This window comes from Cupressus sempervirens, chromosome 5 (genome assembly GCF_028749045.1).
Source record: "Cupressus sempervirens isolate cs-2001-9-10 chromosome 5, ASM2874904v1, whole genome shotgun sequence".
NCBI classification, from domain to species: Eukaryota; Viridiplantae; Streptophyta; class Pinopsida; order Cupressales; family Cupressaceae; genus Cupressus; species Cupressus sempervirens.
The window spans coordinates 980,314,192-980,337,413 of NC_143122.1; the positions used below are offsets into that span (position 1 = coordinate 980,314,192).

The window sequence follows — 23,222 nt, forward strand, 5'->3', positions numbered from 1 at the left end:
TCATTACCACCTTTTTCTCTCCCTTGTCTCCTCCGCAAGGTTTGAAAAGGCCTTCCACTACTTCACATTCCAGATCTGTCAAACATTGTACCAATCTCTATAGGCAGCATCAGTCCTATAGGGGTTCTTCATGGCATCCAAAGACTATGGATTGTCCACGGATGTACCTCTCTATTACAGATTTCTTTGTGACATTGAAGGACCCTTAGTCCTTACCTTGTCTTTCTTTCTTGTTGTTTTGTTTCATTTTCAGTCACTGTTTGGTGCCTTTGCTTGGCTGGCTCTTCTGTTTGTATGCTCAATCCCATAAACCGTTTTGGTTTTTCATGGACATTAATAATTTTATCTTATCTTATCTTATGCCATTAATGCATAAGGTCATAGTACAAAAAGCTAATATGAACTTAACAGGTTATGCTCAAACTGATGGAGATCACTCATAACTCTACATAAATTTCTATGAACTTAGATATAGGATCAATAATGTCTTACATACGTCATACTAAGCTCACATATCTTAGGATTTCAATTTTGGGGTTTGATGATTACAAGTAAAGTGCTCTAGCTATGGAAATGATAACCCTTTAGGTTGAAGATGAGAGTTCAGTGCTTGGCACTGCTTTTCCTTTGTTCTCTATATTAACCTATTTTTTCCTTCTATACTTTGTTTTTATCAACCTTTCTTTCCTTCACAAAAGTTTTATCAAGGTTCTTAGACTATGTTATACTGATATTACATTGTTTCTTCTTCTAGCATAGTTGTTCCTTCTAACATTAGGTGTTCTCATATTGCCTACCAAACCATTAAGCCTACAATATCTAGTTGTATGACCCAAATTATTACAATTGCAACATGTAAGAACAAAGTTTCCATATCTTAGTCCATTCTAATCAACTTGTAATCTGCAATTTCTAGCTATGTCCAAATTTATTACATTTGTATCATGTGTCACCATTGTTTATGACGTTGATTCCCAAAGGTCTTCTTGTTCTCATGTTAGATCTTTCACTTTCCCTTCCATTAGATCCGTGATTAGATTTCTTACATTCATGTGATTTATGTTCATAAAACCAACAATTGAAACAATATCCAATAAAAGGTTTGGCATCGATGTTACTTTTGCAATCTTTCTTCATGTGCCCATATTTGTTGCAGACATCATATCTTCCTTTGAATGATTTATTTTGTTCCTTAGGTTCCTCAATCTCACTAGTTGTTTGATTTAGATCTTGTATAGGATCTTGCACACTTATGTTTTCTGGTTCCTTAGAACATAAACCTTCCACAAATCCAATTCCTATCATATCTCCCTTAGTCTTCTATTGCATTAGTTTCTCATCAAGTTTGTTAGTACTTGAATACAACCTATCAAGATGTAACATAGTCTCAACAAGCTCAGCTTTCACAATAGTAGTGTGTCTCTTAAGTTCCTTGTATTGAAGCTTAAAATCATCAAATTCAGATTTTACCTTTGCAAGTTGAGTATTCAAATCTTTGCATTCACTAACTTTACCTTTTAGATCTGCTTCAAGTTTATCATTCTTAGATTTCCTTTCATTTGATACCTTAACTAACTAAAGTGAAGTAACCTCAAGTTCATGTTTGAGTCCTTGATTTTCCTTCTTGATTTTTACGACTATAATTGATTCCTTGATTTGTTTGGCTAGCTCTTTTCTTTTAATCCTTGAAACACCAATATGGTCCTTGAGTTTCTTAATGTAATCTTGTGCATCATTGAGTTGTATCTTTTTTCTTTCCTTTTCTTCATTTTCTTGATCTAGATCTCTAAGGGTTCGTTTGGCTCATGGAATTAGCAAAACTGGGTTTTAATTCATATCCAAAATTTGTCAAAATTAGGTTTTATTTTTTAAAATTGGGTTTTGGGAAACTAGTTGGTCCTATTTGATTCACTTTGGAAGATGAGTAGGAAGATACATCTTCTTCATTTGGTTCATGAAATTGGATCCCAAAAGAACACACAACCATTGATATTGTTGGTAAAACATCTGTAGAATATGATTATGAGAAAGCACAAAATTGCTCCTCATGAAGATCCAACTCACACCATCATTACACTACTCAAATCCTCTTCTCAACATCTACTCAATCCAATATATATCATCGTGCCCTAGAAATGATATATATGGAGAATTGTGAAATGCTAAAGAAAATGTCAAATTTTGCAAGATTAACTTCTTTGAGAATGTTTCATCTATAGGGTTTGAATAGACTTGAGAAAATCAAAGGTCTAGAAAATTGTACAGGACTGGAATAATGAATCGTTGAGACTAGAACGAAGGTTCCGAGAATAGAAAGGTTAGAGTGCTTGAAAAATTTGAAGCAACTAGAGCTTAATGCAAAAAAGGGACCAGGAATTGAAAGATGTATTCAAATGATGTAGGTAATAATATTTTATAGGTGTAAGAGTTCCCGATGCTAAACAATCCAATTGATGCATACACCCATTATTGATGCTTGTATATTGCATACACCCATTACAACTACTAAACAATCCAACACAAGTGCATAGGGATTGGAGGCACACACAATCTCCATCTATGATTTTGTCAAATGCACAATGACACACATCAGATCTGCACAACACTTGATCTAGTTTGGTCCCTTACATACATTGACGAGCTTCTAGACCCTTTCACAGTTGTCAACAATCACTCTTGGAGTAGGGTAGAGGTAACCAGACTTGAAAAGTGAATACAACTTAATTTCTTTCTAATCCTCAAAAATGAAACTTGGAAGTCAATTCCCAATTCCACCTATATGGATGGAAGAGTGGTAACATCATTTTGGGGCAAAATTAGAATTCTGGAATTCTAATTCCACTTTATCATTTTGGACACAAACGACAAATTCAACAAAATTAGGTTACCACTATCCGAATATTGATTCAATTCTGCGAAACAAACTAGCCCCAAGTGTTGCCTCAAAGTTCTTTTGCAAATCATATGTATCCTTTGAGATCTTCTTCAAGTTGTTAAACTTCTTTTGAGTAATGAAACTCTGATACCAATTGTTAGAAACAAACAATACTAAAAGGGGGTAGGGGGTGAATCAATATTGCAACACTTTTATACCAACTATATATGTCAACACTTTACCATATGCAACCAACAACAAATAAACTAAAAATTAAAATACACAATAATAAGAAACTCATAACATTGTGATTTGTTATCGAGGAAACTCTACACAAGGGAAAACCCTAGTGGGGATGGTACCTACAACAATGCACTAATATGAAAGTTCTCTGTTAGGATATTTGACCCTATTAGGAGCATGTTACATACATTTAATATACAAGTCCTTGCTAGCAAACTAGACCTTGTTAGAGGTCTCAACCTTGTTAAGAGTTGTAATACAAAGAAGCTCACCGCTCTTACGAAGATATAGATATATATAACAAGTAATAGATACAATACCAAAATGACTATTGATATCTATTTTTTATTAAGGAAAACAAGTTTTGAAGGGTGCTTGAAACCCTTTACACACAAGATTTTCAATGGAGCCCAAACAAAGAGACTATAGACAAAAAAAGAAATAGGTCCTCAACCAACAAAGGGGGGACCAGGGTGGCCCTACAGATAACACAGTGCATTTCTGCCACCAATTACAACTCAAAACAATTAAGACCTCCTACCCTGAAAAGAGTGATATCTAAGAAGATGGTCTAAGGAATGTTGGGAATGTTTGTATTTTTTGCCTTTAACCTTTGTCTAACCTTCCTCCACCCTAGAAGCCTCCTTCTCCAAACCAAAGCCTTGCCAATTGAACCAATCAGAGAAGCAACTAAGATCTCATCTGAACCGTTGACCAACGAAACCCAAACCGTAGAGGAAGGGGAGCCTGCTACCTCCATATCCTCCAATAAATCAAGATCTGGACCATCTGAAGCAGGGCAACTATCACCCATAGCACCTACAGACTGGGGAACATCCTTAAGAGAAACATCTTTAAGGACTGAGTAATGCTAAACTAAAGCCCCAGACCATTAAGAGGGTCTTTTCTTTGATTTCCTAACTTCTGCAAGGTAGCGCACAGCAACATGACCAGTCCCGGAGCATACCCTACAATGGAAAGGAATTCTTTCATAGTCTAGAGTCTGAATCTAGGAACCATTAGGGACCTCAAGTTTGATCTTCTTAGGTAGTCCTTGCGACGTATCCACCACCACAAGGATGCAAGCATAAGTAGAATACAGGATATCAGAAGATTTGGAGTTCACCATTTGGAAGTCACCAATGTCATCTCCCACAACTTTAAGAACTAAATCCAGCCATAGGTGAAGGGGGAGATTAGGGAGTCTAACCTAGATAGGCATATGAGAAAATGATTCTATTGCAGAATTGAAACCCTCATGCCAGGGTTTGGCCAATAGAGTGTAACGATCCTCCTAATTGAATCAGCGACATAAAATAACCCTCTTGTCCTTAGCAGCATCAAATTTAACGATTAAGAAACCCCTGGCCATAGGGAAAATCAGGACATAATCCAAAATTAGAGGTTCCCAGTGCTTAGAAATCCAAGCATGAAGAGCCTAAAGTTAAGGCCAAAATCCCTGGAATTTGAAGAGAGCGGCTCTTCGAGAGAAGTCCGTAGCCACGTGAGAGATTTCATCAGCGATATCATCATCCAGAACCAAATGAATCAGCCAGCTAATCGCAACGAAATTCACCACCAAGGACAAGATCTAACGCTCCACCACAGGAACCCCCAAACCATGGACGACAGCCTTGAACGCAACCACATCTACAAAGGATTTTCCCCTAGCAGGATAGACACTAGAAGTTGGCTGAAGAGGAACCCTCAAGGAGCTGCCGGGAGGGGCCATGGCCTGAGCGCAGAGCGTTGGGTAGAACAACAACGTCGAGCAGGAACATGAGAATTTCAAAAATGTAGAGCAAACACTTAAGTGCACTCACACATACTATAATGATATTTGTTATATCTGATTAGCCCTTTGTATATCTCACATCTGATTCTACCCATGCAACAACTAACTGTATCTAACCATCATAATAACATCATAGCATGATATATAAAGTTCACATAACATGTGTATACACACACGATACTTCCCATAATCAAATTGTCCTTATTATATACCCTTCTAATTATTTTGTCCAGTTGACCTTTGTGATAAAACATGTAAACACTCATCCAAAACTTATTACCAAACTTGCTAACTGAGGGTTAACATCTAGGATGCCATCTCTAGATTGCTAAGTAATTGAAGTGATAGGGCAATTCAATTCTTAGGCCAACATGCTCAATCTCTGCATCTTATCCTAAGCTTTGCAATATAGACCCATCTTCACATTAACCATCCAAAAAATATACTATCACATTAGCTTTGGCAAACATATATACATCACATATAGACTTCATACTATTGGTTTCCAAATTTGTGGCCATTAATACTTATCCAATAAAGCTCACTGATTAAAACAACTTGACTGCTGACAGTTTTCCTGAACGGTACTTGGGAAATTTCATATCAGCCCAAAACTGCAATTGAGTGTTAGTCCAAGCAACCTTACCATTTGATAGTATTGTTGTAAATGGCGTTCATGCTTTCATAACTACCTACTTGCCAATAGTCTCTATGCGATTGGTTTTGGGTCATTTCTATTTTAGAAATTCTGCAAGTTGAAACCTAGGGATTAGGAATTTAAAGTTTTGGTTTGTTATATGAAAGTCTATAGTTTCAATGTTTTGATGGGAGGGTTTGTTGTTCTTCTCTTGGACTTTCAAAGGCCTGGGTTGGGGTTCATCTTGATGCCCTAGAGTTAGCCTATTAACTCTTGTGACAAAAGAGGGTAAATTGGTTGAGAGGGGAATAAACCACATTCTTTTGTTGCCTTCCTCAGATTTTTGCTGCCTTCATTTTTGGCTGATCTCTATCTCTCATTCATTTTCCTAGCTTTTGGAGTTTGTTCATGTTCTTGTGTTTCCCTCTTGAATCTCGTTTTCCATTAAATAATTTATTGTTTTCGCACATCCTTCATTAAGATTGGTGCTACCTTTATCCTTGGTCAACTTTTGGTTCTATCTTGAATGAGCTTGGACAAAATCGTTGAAGTCGGAAGGGGTGTAATTTTTATTAATCCTTAGCTTTTAATTTGGATCAGATGTCAATCATGTGCCTTGGGTCATTGATTCCAAGTGTCAATTAGGGATTCCCTTCCAACCTTCATATTCAACGACTATAAATGCAACTTTTGAGCCTCTTCTTTTGGTATTCAAATTTCTATTGTCATTGATGCTAAATATGGGTTGTCTAGAAACTCTAATCATATGCAATACAAAATTATTATCTTTTAGAATCCTCTCCCTTAAAGGGGCGAAATTATTGTCAGTACTCTACCCTAGCTCATTCGATTGTGAGCTTTGTTGGTTTGTCCATCCCAACCTTTTGTAGGCAATCCCCTTTTATTTTTGTTCGACAAATTTGCAAGCGGGGACATTTTTATTACTATTAACATTATATTAAATTATTTTAATCCTAATAATATAATATTAATATAGATAAAATATATGAATATAGATTCTTTTAATGTTAATATGAAATCAAACAAATTATATTAATGAATATAAAGGCAATGTTATAGGCATTACAAAGAGCGACACTACACGAGACATAGCATATTGTTTAAAGCTAGAATTAATTGCTCTTAAAATCTTTTTTTTTTTTTATAACAAGATCTCTGATAGAACCTGAGTCCTTGCCTATTGTCTAAAGAGGAGCATTATTCTTTTTAGGGCAGGTGGATTGTTTTTAAAGTATGATGCTATAAAGTACTCTTATATTATTTGGTTTAGAGTTTTAGTTTTGATAAAGTGATGTTATGTGCCCAAAGTTGAGGGGGTTATTTTAAATTTAAAAGCCTTTAAAGAAAACATTCTTTGCAATACAAATTTTTTTTTTAACAAAAGATTGTGAAATGTAATCCACATCAAAAGTAGATTTATTGAAATGTAACAGGAGTGCATTTAGGTTTTAGAGATTGACTGCTTTTAACTTTTTTGAACTATTTAAATATAAAACAAACAAGGATTTTTGAATATAAATCTTTATCAGAATTAATAAATAATTTACACAAAAAATTAATTATAAAAATTACTTTCTCCACCATACTAATATGTTGTCGTGACATTGTTAAAATTTTTAAATACATATCAAAATCTAATATGTTTATAAATTATAATTGTAAATGTATTGAACATTACATATTTCCCATATTTGACCTCGTAAAAAAAGCAAACTACATGCCTAATCACCATACTAAATTAGCAAACTGCAGATATAGTATATCAGTTTTAGCACTCAAATAGTAGCTTGTTTAGATAATATATTAGTCTACATTATTGAAAACTGTCATTTTTATAATAATAACATATCGTTAAACTGTTAGTATATTAAACTTAATATCAGCCAACACAGCTTTATCCATTCCAGTTCTAAAACTTGGCCTTTTTAAAATTTGAAATTGAAAACTATGACCTTTTTAAATTCATTTTTGACTCTTATTGTGATTTATATGAATATTGCATGTGATGAATTTTTCTAAAATATCAACTGTAGCATGTTTATCTTTTATTTTCAAATATTAAAATATTTGAAAATTATTTACATCTGTCAAAATGCTGCACCGCTCGAATTTTCCCTGGCTGGGGGTATAATATATAACTCTTATAGTCAGATATAAAATAATTCAATACTTATTTGTATCTATCAAAAAATTTACACAACTTAAACTTTCCCATTGAGGGGTGCAGCCATCCTGCTCTCTAAACAGTAGAACTAAGACCATTTTTAACTGGTTGATGAATTAGAGTAAATAAAAGAGTCAAAGGCTGAACTTTAAGATTTTTGATGAAAATCTTTTTAGATTGAGCCAAAATATGTTCGTTTACATTGTACTCATTGTTTCCCTGCTAAAAAGTTGGCTCGGATGTATTTAATAAAAACTCTTAGTATGGCTATTTAACTTTCTCAAACAAATAGTGCTCGAGTAAACACAAGGATAAAGAATATAACAACACTAATAATCGCTGAAACACGATTTTGTTTTTTCACAAGCATAAATAGTAACACAGTTTGAAACACCACCAACATGAAATCAACAAAAAGCAACAGAGCCTCTAGATGGAGTGCTGTGTAGAAATAGACAGTCTAGAAGTGTGTTAACAGCAGACTCAATGTTTTTTCTATCAGGCCAAGAACAAATTCTGCGATAAAGATTTAAGGAAAGAGAAGTTTTATTAAATTCTCTACCACTACTCATAAATCGTTATGGATACATATTCGTTTTGTGGCCCTATTTACAAATTTTCAGATATTCAAATCCCTTATTGTTAGTCGCATCTCCATATTTGGCTACCAGATGAACACACTATCTGGAAGTCAATGACATTGGAACAAACGATGAATACGTTTAGTAGTGCAAAGATATGTCCAATGGTCAGGTAAACAAACAATCAATAAGGGACAACAATCCATTGCGGAGATGATCATAAACCAACATTCTGTTGGAACCCTTTGAGGCGGATCAGATTCACATGGTGAATACTCGTTAATGTGCTGATCTCCATTCGAAACTTCTTCTCATAGCTATAAACAGTGAGAGGACTAGAATAATCCCCTGATTAAAGCGGTGATTTCTATCGTTGAATGAAAATGGCTTCTGAAGGGCAAGCAGGCCATGTGAGTTGCAGTCTCATAAAAGAAAGATACAAAATCCAGCAATACCCTTTGGCTTATTTTCTTGGCTCTTGTTGCATAAGTGTCACCACCATTGCTAGAGGAAAAGTCACCGCCATTTCCAGAGGAAAGTAGCATCAATCTTGTGGAATAAGGCTGTGCGCAAAATTCTAGAGGTTTTGGAGGAAGCTTCTAGACATTATTTCTTGTAATTTTTGATGTGAATAAATCATTTTTACCCCTATTAAAATTACCATCAACCAATCAGAAAAGAAGAATTATTGATTGAAAATTAATTAAAAAATAAAATAATTTTTTAACTTTAGAACTTTAATGATGCGAGTGGGAACATAACATCCACCAGGCCAAACAACCTATATAATACACGTGAAATGGTTTATTGATCTGACTCACGAATTATTATGTTTGGGAACATAGGCAATGATCATTAATGCGATTCATACATATGGTCACACGTGGCAGGATTCTTATGAAACGGGAAATTTAGTGATTAATATTTACTTGTTCATTAGTCTGGGTGATTGTTGTGATAAGATAATCCTAATTAGTTAAAGACAGGAAACCGATCAAGTAAAGGATGTGTCCATCCAGGTGTCATCCATTCAGTTTGAAGATTGGGTTCTATATATATTCATTCATATTGAATCAGCAAAGGGCATGGAAGGGCGGTTATGGTTACTTACTAATCCAGTATTTGGATTATACACAGAGGAACTATATCACCCAAGCCAGTAATAGTAAGGGTCAAACAATTACAGTCAGGAATCACAACGTTAGCTTCCAGTTATTGATATCCAATTATATCAAAGTAGATTAAGGCTTTATCTAAGACACTTAGATTAACATAGGATCATGATCACCGAATAGAATAACTAGATTCATATAGGTAGATTAGTTGGGGGATTGCTTGCATATATGCCCAAAAAGATATCTGAGATAATAGTTTCCATAATTCGTGAAATTTCATGATACAAAAATAAAGTCATTCTATCTCCATACTACCCTTATTGTGCTCTCAACAGTTCATAGCCATTATACTATATGTGATACACACCAGCATACTCGCTATTGAAATTACATTTTACCATCTTCTTCTGTTAGGAATTATAAATTCATTCACGGTTGATTATTGAAATCATCATATCCATACAAATATTATTAAATAATCTAATCCTAAAATATAATTGTCTTGTATGGCAACCCTCTACAATTGTTATGAGATTTAATAAGAAGTATTTTGCAATTGAAATAAACGAATTATGTCCCAAATCCTTTTAATGCCATAACCAAGGTACATTACAAGACACAAAACAGTAACTATCTATCCAGATAATGGTTTTGGAACCCTTTACGATGGCCTTGAATTCCCTTTTATAGAATAAGGGAGCGAACAAGCTTCAGGCCATGTATGTGTGTCAAATTTACATTTGATGATTAGGACTATGCCAAAGACATCTTTGAGATAGCAGAAGACAAAAGAGGTTTTCCCATCAAAAGAGAGAATGTTATAGCTGTTGAAACCCTTGATAGGAAATTGGACATACGACAAAAAAGTGTGTAAAAAAGAGGACAAATCTCTTTAATAGGGGGCAATAAATGAAGCAAGACAGCATTGTCTACCTAAGCACAGCATATCATACTACTTATGGATTTATCATATAGTCTTAGCCCTTGGGCTTACTTCTTGTTTACGTAATGCTTTGTCTACTTGTATATTAAAAGTTATTGGTTAAGATGTAATTGTAATGGGCACCCCTGGATGTCCCAAAAACTAAACCAAATTGCTGAAAGGAATTATGTCAAACAGTTTGCATTCAACTTCTTATTTCTCCATTTAATGTTTTAAACCCCTTATAACTCCGGAAATCAAACGTTTATTTGTTTGTTGTGTTTCATGCATGGAATTGGTATCATACAACATAAGCAAGAAAGAAACTACAATGATATGCAAAGTGGAAATGAACTACTGCTAATAAAATGTTATTTTCAGAATTCATAAAACCAAATACATGACAGATTTATCAACTCACTAATTACTTCAGCAGTATTGACATAATACTCCAGCCCATGCTTTCGAACTTGCTGCTACAATACTTTGTCCTTCAATCAGTCCACTACCTTCATAATACCATTCCCTCAAAGCGGCATAAGCGTCGGACAAGTAGTGAAGAAGATATGAGCAAAATACCAAATCTGCCTGTAGCCGGAAATGCAACTAAACTGCCTCATAATGAAGCCAATAACAAAGAATTCCAAAGGCCAAACCCCAAGGGAATGACGTCTAGAATGTTACAAGAGAGGATAGACATCCTCAAATGCCAAGAACGGGGCTGCAACTCACGCACCAATTTCTTCTCATATTCAACCTGTCTAATGAAGCCACAAATTCTTCCTTTTATTCTATTCCCAAGGGTCCGCTCAACTCATATGGGCAATGTGGGATAAAAGATGTGTAATATATAAAACATATATCAAAATACCCCTTATGTCTCCCTTGGGTACACATCACCATAAAATAAATATTAAAGTAACACTTTAATATTTTACAATTAAATTAGACGTTACTTTAATAAAACTTCAGGCATTAAAATGTATTAGCAATCAGACTCTGAATAATGCGAGTGATAGCTCATCGGAAAACTCTCACCGAGGAGTATCGAATCCAATCACCAAAATTGACTTGCACTGTGTCCTGCCGACTTACTAAAAATAGTAAGTATGCCTGAAACTGAGTAAATCAACTTCGTTTTGGCCCAAACTGGAAATGACTAGGCCAAAACACTTCAAGATCCCATTAAACCCTTCGTTAGCCCTCGAGACCATGTAGAACAAGGCTAACGCACACACACTTGGTCAACTGCTAAAATGGGGACATTACAGTCCGCCCCCCTTGAAATTGCTTGTCCTCAAGCAATCTCAGTCCAGCCTGCTGAATAACCTGCTCACTCTCCCATGTAGAATCTTCCTCCAGCAGGTCTTTCCATCTGACCAAATACTCCTTCACTATCCTGTTTCTAAGCTTCCTCTCTCTGGTGTCCAGAATAGCCTCGGGTACTAACACAAGCTTCCCCTCCTCATCCAAAGGGGGTAAATCTGCAGAAGGCACTACACTCTGACCAATGGCTTTCTTAAGCCTAGACACATGAAACACATTGTGCACTCGATTGCCCTCTAGAAGCTCAAGCTCATAGGCGACTTTGCCCACTTTGCGAATCACCCTGTAGGGACCATAAAATCTAGGTTTCAACTTTTCAGCTCCGCTCTTCTTGAGCGATGACTGTCTATATGGTTGTAGCCTCAAGTAAACCATATCCCCTACCTCGAAGCTATGCTCTATTCGGTGCTGATCAGCATACAATTTCTGTTGATTCTGGGCCTGTTGTATATTCTCTTTGAGCACTTTCAGGATGTCCTGACTATCCTGCAATAAGTTTTTGGCTTTGGGCACTCTACTATCCCCCAAAACTAAATCCATGAAGCTAGGTGCTTCATAACCATAAAGTGCCATGAAAGGAGTCATCTTGATGGACATATGATAAGTGGTGTTATAACAATACTCTCCCATATGCAACCATCTAATCCAAGCCTTTTGTTGTGTAGTTACATAGTTCCTCAAATATCCTTCCACCCATTTATTCACAATCTCTGTTTGCCCATCTGTTTGCGGATGATAACTAGTGCTAGGTGTAAGATCTGTACCACACAACCTAAACAACTCTTGCCAAAAAACACTCATAAACTTACTATCCCGGTCGCTGACAATGAATCTGGGCAGCCCATGTAACCTGAATATCTCTTTAAAGAAAAGATCTGCCACCTGTGCTGCTGTGTAAGTGGACGGAATAGCAAAGAAGTGAGCAAACTTCGTCAAGCGGTCCACCACCACATAGATGCAATCCCTTCCCTGCACTCGTGGTAAACCAGTGATGAAGTCCATCGAAATACTTTCCCATTTCCTATCAGGAATGGGCAAGGGCTGTAATAAACTTGCAGGAAATGTGTGCTCTCCCTTATTCTGTTGACAAACCACACACTCCCTGACATACCTCTGAACATCATCCTTGAGCCCTTTCCATGAAAACCGCTCTCGGATCTGCCTGTAGGTCTTGAAAACCCTCGGATGTCCAGCTGTGGGTGCATCATGAAATGCCTTCAGTATCGCCTCTCTCAAATGTGATGACGGACACAAATAAACCCTGTCCTGAACTCTGATCAATCCATCTATTACCTCATAGCGATCATCCTGTATGGTACCTGAAATCAATCCAGAAGCCCAAGCATCTCCCACATACTCTGATATAATCCGATCTCTCCAATCTCCTGAAATTTTTGCCAGAGCACATAAATGAGGTCTCCGAGATAAGGCATCAGCCACCACATTTTTCTTACCTTTGACAAACTCTATGTCAAAGTCATAAGCCTGCAATTTAGTCACCCATTTTTGTTGCCGGTCATTAAGATCACGCTGGCTCATGAAGTATTTAATACTATTGTGATCAGTCTTGATCACAAAACGTCCACCTACCAAATATGATCGAAATTTGGCCAATGCATGCATTATGGCCAACATCTCCCGGTCATAGACAGAATAACTTTTCTCAACTCCTCGGAGCATCCTACTCTCGAATGCAATGGGATGCTTCTCCTGCATCAATACTGCTCCAATCCCATCACCTGATGCATCACATTGAAGCTCAAAAGGCTTCGTGAAATCCGGTAGAGCTAGAACTGGACATGAAGACATTACCTACTTGAAATGCTCAAAACACCTCTGTGCTGCCCTTGTCCACATGAAGGCTCCTTTCCTGGTAAGATCTGTCAAGGGTGTAGCAATCTGTGAGAATCCCTTAACAAACCTATAAAAACCACATAAACCAAAGAATCCCTTAAGCTGTGTAAGGTTTGTGGGAGTAGGCCACTCTACAATAGCTCTAATCTTTTCGGGATCAACCCGAACGCCATCTGCACTAATGATATGCCCAAGGTAAAGGAGCTCAGTCATGCCAAACTCACATTTAGATTCCTTGGCATACAATGACTCTCTCTCCAGAATAGATAACACCTCCTCTAGATGATGTAAGTGCTCCTCCCAGGTCTTACTGAATACCAAGATGTCATCAAAGAAGATCATGACAAATCTCCTCAGCTGCTTCCTGAATACCTGGTTCATACAACTCTGAAATGTAGCGGGTGCATTGGTTAGACCAAATGGCATAACCATGAACTCAAAGTGGCCATAGTGACATCGGAAGGCTGTTTTCTCAATGTCTTTTGCTCTCATCTTGATCTGATGGTATCCGGATCGCAAATCAATTTTGGTGAAGAAGCATGCCCCATGCAACTCATCAATCCTAGGAATGGGATACCTGTTTTTAATTGTTTTCTTATTCAGTGCCCTATAATCGATGCACATGCGCATCGTCCCATCCTTCTTTACCAATACTACTGCTGAAGCAAAAGGGCTCTTACTGGGCCTGATATACCCCATCTCCAACAAATCCTTAATCGCCTTCTCTATCTCATTCTTGTGTTTCTTAGGATGATGATAGGGAGTAATCATAACTGGTTTGGTTCCCTCCTTGAGCTCAATAACATGTTCCATCCCTTTGTCAGGAGGAACCCCATGAGGAATATCGCTAAATACTTTAGCGTGTCTATCAAGTATCTTCTGGACATCTAGTGGATGACTCTTTTCTTGTGGCTCTGGTGAAGTTGGCATAATGTGGCACTCTGCCGCCCACTCTATGTCATCATGATGAAAAAGTCTATGCATTCTCCTCAAGGACACTACTCTGCAACCTCCATCTGAAAGCCCTCTAAGTACCACAGTTCTGCCCTCATGCTGGAATCTCATCTCCAATTTCGCTAGATTGAGTGTGAACTCAACTAGTGAAGCCATCCATGTCATGCCAAGGATGACATCATAATCTCCCATGTCCACAACATAGAACTCATCCTCCAACTCGTAGCCATTTCCAAACCTGATGCGAAGATTAGATATCTTCCGAGTGCATAATAACTTATCACTGTTAGCCACCATGACTCTAAACCCATCATGCTCCTCTGTCTGTAACCCTCTCCTGGCTACCAACTGTGCATCTATGAAGTTATGTGTAGCCCCAGTGTCAATAAGAGATATCACTTTCTGCCCCTGGATAGTAACCCTGACCTTGAATGTGATTGCCTTTTGGGCCCCTGTCAAGCGTGCCAACGATCTATCATCCTTAGGAATGTTGCTCTCCTCTATAGTGTTACCCTCATCTGAATCGGAGTGCTGATCCTCCCCTTCTGACTCTGACTCTTCTGCTGAAAAATACTCCATTTGATTTGTCTTAGCCTTGAGAGAACATTTATGAGATAAGTCCCAAGGCTCTCTACAATGGAAGCACAACTTCTTCTTTCGAAGTTCATTCAAGGTTTCATTGTCTAGTCCTTTTGATCCTTCTTTGGGTTTGCTATACTCTTTCTGAAACGATTTTTTGTCTTTGTCCTTGCGGTAGGAAGAATCTGTTGAATGGTTTTTTCCTTTGTATACCGAAGGGGCTAAATCTCGTGCCTTTTTAGTTGCTTCAGCTAACGTGAGTGGATCATGTCCCTTCACCCAACCTCGTAATGGATCAGCAAGACCATCACAAAATAACACCACCAATCTCCTAGGAGAGATATCAGTAACAAGTACAGACAAGCGCTGAAACTCGGCAATGTAAGCATCCACAGAACCTGACTGTTTTAATTGTGCTAGCTCCTTAAAATGTAACTCGGGATCCTTAGTGTCAAATCTCCCAATCAATGTTTCGGTGAATTCCTCATAGGATGTAATCTGATTATGCCCCAAAGTCACCATGCCATGATGCCACCATTCATGTGCAACGCCATCCAAGTGCATAGCCGCATACTTGATAGCCTCCTCCTCAGGCATAGGATTTAGCTGCAAGTATGTATCTACCTTCTGCACCCAAGCTTGTGCAGTCATCTTCCCTGAAGCATCATAATAAGGTAAAGAAAGTTTTCCAACTTTCTTCCTCAACTCAAAGTTTTGATTCCTCCCTCCTGCTTTAGGCATGTGTCTCATCCTCAAGTCCATATAATCTCTAAGAGAAATATCCGCCCGAAACTCTGGTCCACTAGCCTCCCAGTCCCTCCTGAACTGATCTTGTAACTCGGTAATCTGCGGTTCGTTTACTGGTTGAACCGGATCTCTGGGTGGGAAAGTGGGTAGAAGAGGTCTCGAGCTCGCAGTCCGTGCTGGGTGTGCAACGTGTCTAAAGTTATCAGCCTCATTCCCATTGTTGCCGTGTCCATTATTACCATTAATGTTATTCTCAGGACCATTGTTGTTGCCTTGTGTCATGTCCCCAATTTTTTGGTGACAGTTCGATTTAATTAATTTAATTAATGGTTGTCCAAGGACGACTAATTAATTATTTTAATTAAATAAATAGTTATTAAAAGATAACTTTATATTTAATAAAGTGACTTGGATTATAAAAATATTTAATAAAGTCACTTGAGGGATAAGATCAAAAATGTTCTAGAAGTCTCTGGAGAGGATGGAGAGAAAAGAATAAATAGGCACCCCGGGGCTCCATTCGAATCAAGCAGTTGGTTTTATCTCTTTGTTTTCAGGTTGTGATTCAATCACGGGTGCATTGTGGAACCTAGGGTTTCTACAATTGTCACAACTGGCCATTGAGAACGATAACTCTCAATTGGTACGCAATTTTGAGGGTGTGAAATATCATTTGAATTATTGCAGATTGGAGGTGACATTCAGTCATTTCATCGGAGCAATCATTTGTGGCTCAAGACCAACAATTTCGGGGGATCTTTTTGAGGGTTGATATTTGAAGATATAATCTAGGATTTTCAGGATTAGTTGCAGTATTGAACAGATCTAGGAAAGAAGGCGAGTCTCCAAGTCAATCTTCCAGCGGCACTGCCACAAATATCATAGGCAGGCATTCGTCATCTATGCTCTTGGTGTATTCGCAGATTCGTTTTCATATCTTTTATAGGCTTCAGTGTATTTCCTTATACCTGACCGTTCATAGCATTTCCAGTTTCACATGTTTGAGACATTGTGCTCTGCTGGCATCGTCTCTCCTCCATCATCGTATTTTGATCTCATCCTTCTTTATTAGACTCTATGCAAGATATAACATATGAGTGTCATCGCAACTCTTTAATTCTGCAACATATGAGTATCAACGGCGAGTCTGTAATCAGTACCGACATCTTGAATAAGGGCACTCGATACACACGCAAGTGAAATTTGAGAGGATGATTATCTGGGATCAGGGCCAGCGATTCAGAATCTTTACCGGCTCAGATTTGGCAAACATTCATGAGCAGCAGGCGGAGTTGATACGTGAGACCCGCTACGCAAGGAGTTTATTGGATACATATTAACCTGCTTACTCCACAGGAGGAACTCATTCGCGTCGAACCGGATTGAAGGCTGTTAATCTCAGCAAGTCGATTAATTGGTGGTCGCGTGCGGGTTCGAATATCAGAATGTATAATCGAGCCTGACTTGGTATTGTAGCAGATCTTAGCAATGAACATATATGTCAGGATAAGGAAGATGTGTATGTAGAGGTCAAGCTCTCATTCCAGCTCGCGCCGATTGAACCAGTCCATATCAATCAGGCCAAAGGAAGAAACTTCACATGTCCTTCCATGATTTAATTGGTCGATCCAACTGTCAACTGCTACAAACTCAATATAGATGAGATCTTGGATGTGTCAAAGCCACAGTCTTACAGCTGATTAAAACACAGAGAAAGTACACATTCAACTGATCCAAATACGTTGGGAGCAGATTTGTAAGTGATGATGATCATATATTAATCAAGCAATAATGAGTAGGTGGCCAAATTCGGGACAATGCCGAACCGACACAAGATTACAATACAGGGCTGAACTGTAATTGTATCAATAATCATTTCATGCAACCGGAATAGCGATTACCAGTTCAGACGGGACAGTGGCTTGGCAGTTCGTTAGCGGCATCAGTTTGGGATCAGCAGATTCGATATTAATAGCCCTTCATAATCATTGATGGAGCCGGCAATCTCAGGTTTTTATTCCTATATAATCTGGGTCATTGTGTGATTATTGACATTGATTCTTTCATAAACATTATTGGCATTATTATCTATTGTTTTGGTGAATTAATGAGATACTTCCCTTTGCATGGCAAAATTCATAGTACATTGTCTTTCATAGTGCAACTCCGACTACAAATTTGACATCAATTCATCACTGGTTCTTAGCGACCTTGATTGCTAATTGTTTGACGAAATGTCAAACCTTTGAAGTTTTAAAATTATAGCGCTTAAAGAGTCAATAATCCTGTCGGGGATATTTCAGTGGTATCAGAGCTGAAGTGTAAAGAGTTTTTTTTGGTGCTGGAGAAAGCAATAACCTGTCAGGGTTATTTCAGTGGTATCAGAGCCTGTTTTGCAAATTATTTGACAAATTGCCACAGTACAATATTGGGATACAGTGACCTTTATAGCTAGGGTCATCTCACCTTGGCCTTCATGGTTATTGTTTCCCTCGTTGTTATTGTTTCTGTTGTTGGCATCACCTGGATTGATATTGACACCCATCTGTCTAGCCATGAGCTGCAACATCATGTCCATTCGCCTATTCTGCTCCTGCTGCATACGCTGCCCCTGCTCTAATGTATCCAGTAACTGTCGGAATAGTACCTCCCCCTGATCTGGACCAGCATTTCTGCCTCCGCCTAATCCTGTATTCTTGTCATCTCGATCACCCATATTATTGTCCTGATCAAAGAATATCTCCTCTGTGTCTGTATGGTTGGGTTCAATGTCCACCTGCACGGATGTACTAGACTGTTTGCTTTGCAAGTCTGAAATCCTATTTTGTCTTGCTCTGGTATCGCGGAAATTATAAGACCTCTATCGCATGCTCAAAGATAAATGCTTAGCTTGTGTTTTTTTTTTTTAAATTTCTGATTTTAGTGTTTTGACATTTCGTCAAACATTTTTCCCTCTATCCGGCTGTTCCAAATTCCCTATAAGACCTCCACAAGATGGCAGGACTTATAACTCTGATACCACTATAATGGGCACCCCTGGATGTCCCAAAAACTAAACCAAATTGCTGAAAGGAATTATGTCAAACAGTTTGCATTCAACTTCTTATTTCTCCGTTTAATGTTTTAAACCCCTTATAACTCCGGAAATCAAACGTTTATTTGTTTGTTGTGTTTCATGCATGGAATTGGTATCATACAACATAAGCAAGAAAGAAACTACAATGATATGCAAAGTGGAAATGAACTACTGCTAATAAAATGTTATTTTCGGAATTCATAAAACCAAATACATGGCAGATTTATCAACTCGCTAATTACTTCAGCAGTATTGACATAATACTCCAGCCCATGCTTTCGAACTTGCTGCTACAATACTTTGTCCTTCAATCAGTCCACTACCTTCATAATACCATTCCCTCAAAGCGGCATAAGCGTCAGACAAGTAGTGAAGAAGATATGAGCAAAATACCAAATCTGCCTGTAGCCGGAAATGCAACTAAACTGCCTGATAATGAAGCCAATAACAAAGAATTCCAAAGGCCAAAACCCAAGGGAATGACGTCTAGAATGTTACAAGAGAGGATAGACGTCCTCAAATGCCAAGAACGGGGCTGCAACTCACACACCAATTTCTTCTCATATTCAACCTGTCTAATGAAGCCCCAAATTCTTCCTTTTATTCTATTCCCAAGGGTCCGCTCAACTCATATGGGCAATGTGGGATAAAAGATGTGTAATATATAAAACATATATCAAAATACCCCTTATGTCTCCCTTGGGTACACATCACCATAAAATAAATATTAAAGTAACACTTTAATATTTTACAATTAAATTAGACGTTACTTTAATAAAACTTCAGGCATTAAAATGTATTAGCAATCGGACTCCGAATAATGTGAGTGATAGCTCATCGGAAAGCTCTCACCGAGGAGTATCGAATCCAATCACCAAAATTGACCTGCACTGTGTCCTGCCGACTTACTAGAAATAGTAAGTATGCTTGAAACTGAGTAAATCAACTTCGTTTTGGCCCAAACTGGAAATGACTAGGCCAAAACACTCCAAGATCCCATTAAACCCTTCGTTAGCCCTTGGGACCATGTAGAACAAGGCTAACGCACACACACTTGGTCAACTGCTAAAATGGGGACATTACAGTAATTTGGTCAGGATTTTTTCCCCATTGAGCATATTGTTAAGAATATATCTCCCTTAGTTCTGTCAAACAATTTTTTCTAGTGCAATACAAAGAGCTACCACTGTAAGGGCCTTTGAGCTAGTCGAATTTGTCCGTACATTCCATCTCAGCTGAGGAGTTTCACATCTTTGAATATTGCTTGCAAATGGTTTTGAAAGCAAAGTGGGTTTAACCATGGAGGAAACTCTGTAGTTAAGCGTGCTCGAGCTGGAGTAGTATTGGGGTGGGTGACCTGGGAACACCTCTGTAAACATCACCTAGATCTAATGAGTGCTAAGTGTTATATTCATTGTCATGAGATATGGGTCTGTGTAAAACCACTACTCATGAAATATGGGTCAGTGAGTTTGACTCAAAAACTGCAGAGTTAAATCCTAATAGCAATATCACAATATTGGTTCATTGTTCATTAATTTTCTGTAGTGTCCTACCATGCTTTGTTTGGGAATACAACAGTAGGAGAACAATGTGCTATCCAATTTGGTTTAAGCGTTTCTTCCATATGAGGACCATGACAATGTTGATATGGCTCTACAAAGCAATAGAGTAGAGGTTAACTGCCATGCATGTCTAAATCTCAGGGGCTTTAAAGAGAATGGAAACGACAAAAATGATGGCTAGGGCTTGGGTCCAAACTTTTTTGTGATGCAAAAATGGATAATTTTGAGTGTTGTGTGTGCATGCCTTTGTCTTAAGAGGACTATGATGCAGTGGATAGAGAGGTTAACCTGTGTTTTATAGCATTCTGTTAATTGTGAAGGACATATAGCTTATTAACTTATCTTATGTTGCACGAAAAATTGAGAGCATACTCTGAAAAGGTGCTAAATATTAACCCTACACTGAAATTCCCGTCTGATTTCTTTTGGAAAGTATTAGAGGACTGTGGGTGAAACAAAAATGAATCAACCCAATGTACAAGCAGTTACCTACAATAGTTTGGGCTGTTGAGAGCCACCTCCTCAAGTTAGAAGTCAAATAAGAGGAAAAGAAACAGAAAACAAGAGAACACAAAGAAAATGGATAATTGGAGTGCCTATTGTTATTATTGTAATCCCTAAAATAATCTATTACTAGGGTATTTCATTATTTGAAGATAAGAACATTCACATGGATGAACCAAATTAAACCAAAATGCACTATCCACAATCACACCATCTCAAAAGTGCAATCTAAAATCGGACAAAGTCCAAACTAAACCAAAAGTAGAGACATTTACTAATTTCCAAAGAAAAAGCATACATTTTGACTTTTTATTTGGGAAGACTTCATGATTCCTCTGACTTGTGATGGCAATGTTCATGTGACTCTAGAAACAAAATTGTAACAAAATCTCTACGCGAGAGTATACATGTCAAAGAAACTCATGTTTTAAAGTTATTATTAATTTTAATAACTCTGACCAAACTCATGTTCTAGCTACCAATGGACTTAATGTTTTGGAAGTGTCCAAACTCACATCGTTATGAATTAATTTGAGTTATAGCTCTTTGGTAGCATCCTTTGTGGTTCTATGCAAGTTATAGATAACCAATCCAAAGACAAGAATAGCAACACCCAAAATAAAGGTTGGGGGCAGAGTGGGCTCTGCACCAATATAAGGAAGAGGAAGAGTAAACACATAAATGGATATTGGCACTGCAAACAAGCCAGAAAATCACATTGTAAGGTATAGCAATAGAATAGAAAAAACAAAAGGCTCCAAATATAACATATATCAGATAATAATTGATAAATAGAATATTTAAATTAGCAGCAGCATAAGTCATTCACTGTACCTGCAAGTGTTGCAGAAAGAGAAGAAATCACTGCCGAGGACATCTTCACAAGACGAAGTAGAGAAATGTTGAAGCACATGTTTACTGTAATGAAGAGCAGAGGTAATAGAGGGGCTCCTACACAGCCTGGAAGACATTATAAGTGAAATGTCATTTATGGATGCAACTAAAATGTTGAAACAGTTTAACATCAAATAAACAATTAAGCTATAATGTTAAAAAGGAAATCTAGAAGAAAATTAACAAATTTAATTACAACCATCAGTATTCCTGTCAATTCAATGTGTGAAAGGCCAATTACTAATGTTTAAGAGCAAAAAAATATTTAGGTCAAAATGAGAAATGGAGCTTTTAATGAGTTTCACTCTGATACTAACAATAAGAGAAAAATGTGAACTGCCGCCTACTAAGAAGAATTACTTATCCATGGTGCACCATATGGTGAAAATTATCTTTCAAGAGTTGAGACATTTATAGAAAGCCTGAAACCCTTTATGAGCTAGTTATGACCTCAGGTGTCTTCTATAACTCCAGTGGTTCAATCATGCATTAATAGGTTGATCTTTTGGTGCAATGACAACTGCCACTCTAACAAGTGGTTTTAGAGCTTGGTTACAGGTTTTAATACTCACAAGTCGTGTTGAGTGACATTGGGAGGGCTATTGTTGGCAGTGGGCCAGCGTACCTCATGGGGTTCGCGACATGGCTTAACTGCCTCCTATGTCTTCTATAAGTCCATTGGTTGTATTGAGCATTAACAGATTGATCTTTTGGTGCAACAACAACCACCATTCTAACTGTTTCAGTATAACATACCAAATTGAAATACTTGCACATAGAAAAATTGCAACACAAACTAGAACTATTGAACGTTCAATGTAATATATACCCAATAGTAACATTCAAAAATCAAAATTCAAACAGAAATCCAAATTATCAGCAAATAGGATTTATACTAGTTCTATTATATATCAATTATATTATAAAGATGACCACAATGAGTAGCATCATGCATGATATGAATCAAGATCAATATCAAAATGACTGCAAAATCATTTCGAAATGACAAAATGTAGTGATGGGAAGCCTCTAATTGTCCTCCAGGCCAAAGTCCTCATCACTAGAACAAGTGGACTCCCTGCGCTCAAGTTCTGCCAAAGGAAACCCAACTAATCCTATATCTATTCTTTTTGTAATCTTATCCTCATCAATCTAAGATAGATCCTCTAGCTCTACATTCTGCTGTGTGGTTGAGCTCTCTTTGTATATGTGTGTCTTGCGATCTATGATACACAAGACATTATGTACAAAAACTAACTTCTCTGCTCTCTTAGAGGTCTATTTATTCCTCTTAATAGAGTGGATGAAGCACCCAAGTACCCTTGACGTCCATAATCACCTAAGCACCCAAGTGGTGTGAAGGCCAGTGC

General features: G+C 37.5%; 1 protein-coding gene across 1 annotated transcript in view; it reads right to left on the minus strand.

The window, feature by feature from the left end:
- Positions 1-21,209: 21,209 nt before the first annotated feature.
- The window catches only part of LOC149559216 (protein CLT2, chloroplastic-like), a 151,593-nt gene continuing 149,580 nt past the window's right edge, over positions 21,210-23,222 (minus strand). The window contains exons 9-10 of the mRNA XM_089833140.1: positions 21,793-21,918; positions 21,210-21,652 (exon numbers count right to left, since the gene is read on the minus strand). Of these exons, the coding sequence (XP_089689266.1) occupies positions 21,495-21,652; positions 21,793-21,918 (284 nt within the window). The 3' untranslated portion in view covers positions 21,210-21,494. The remainder of the gene's footprint in view (positions 21,653-21,792; positions 21,919-23,222) is intronic.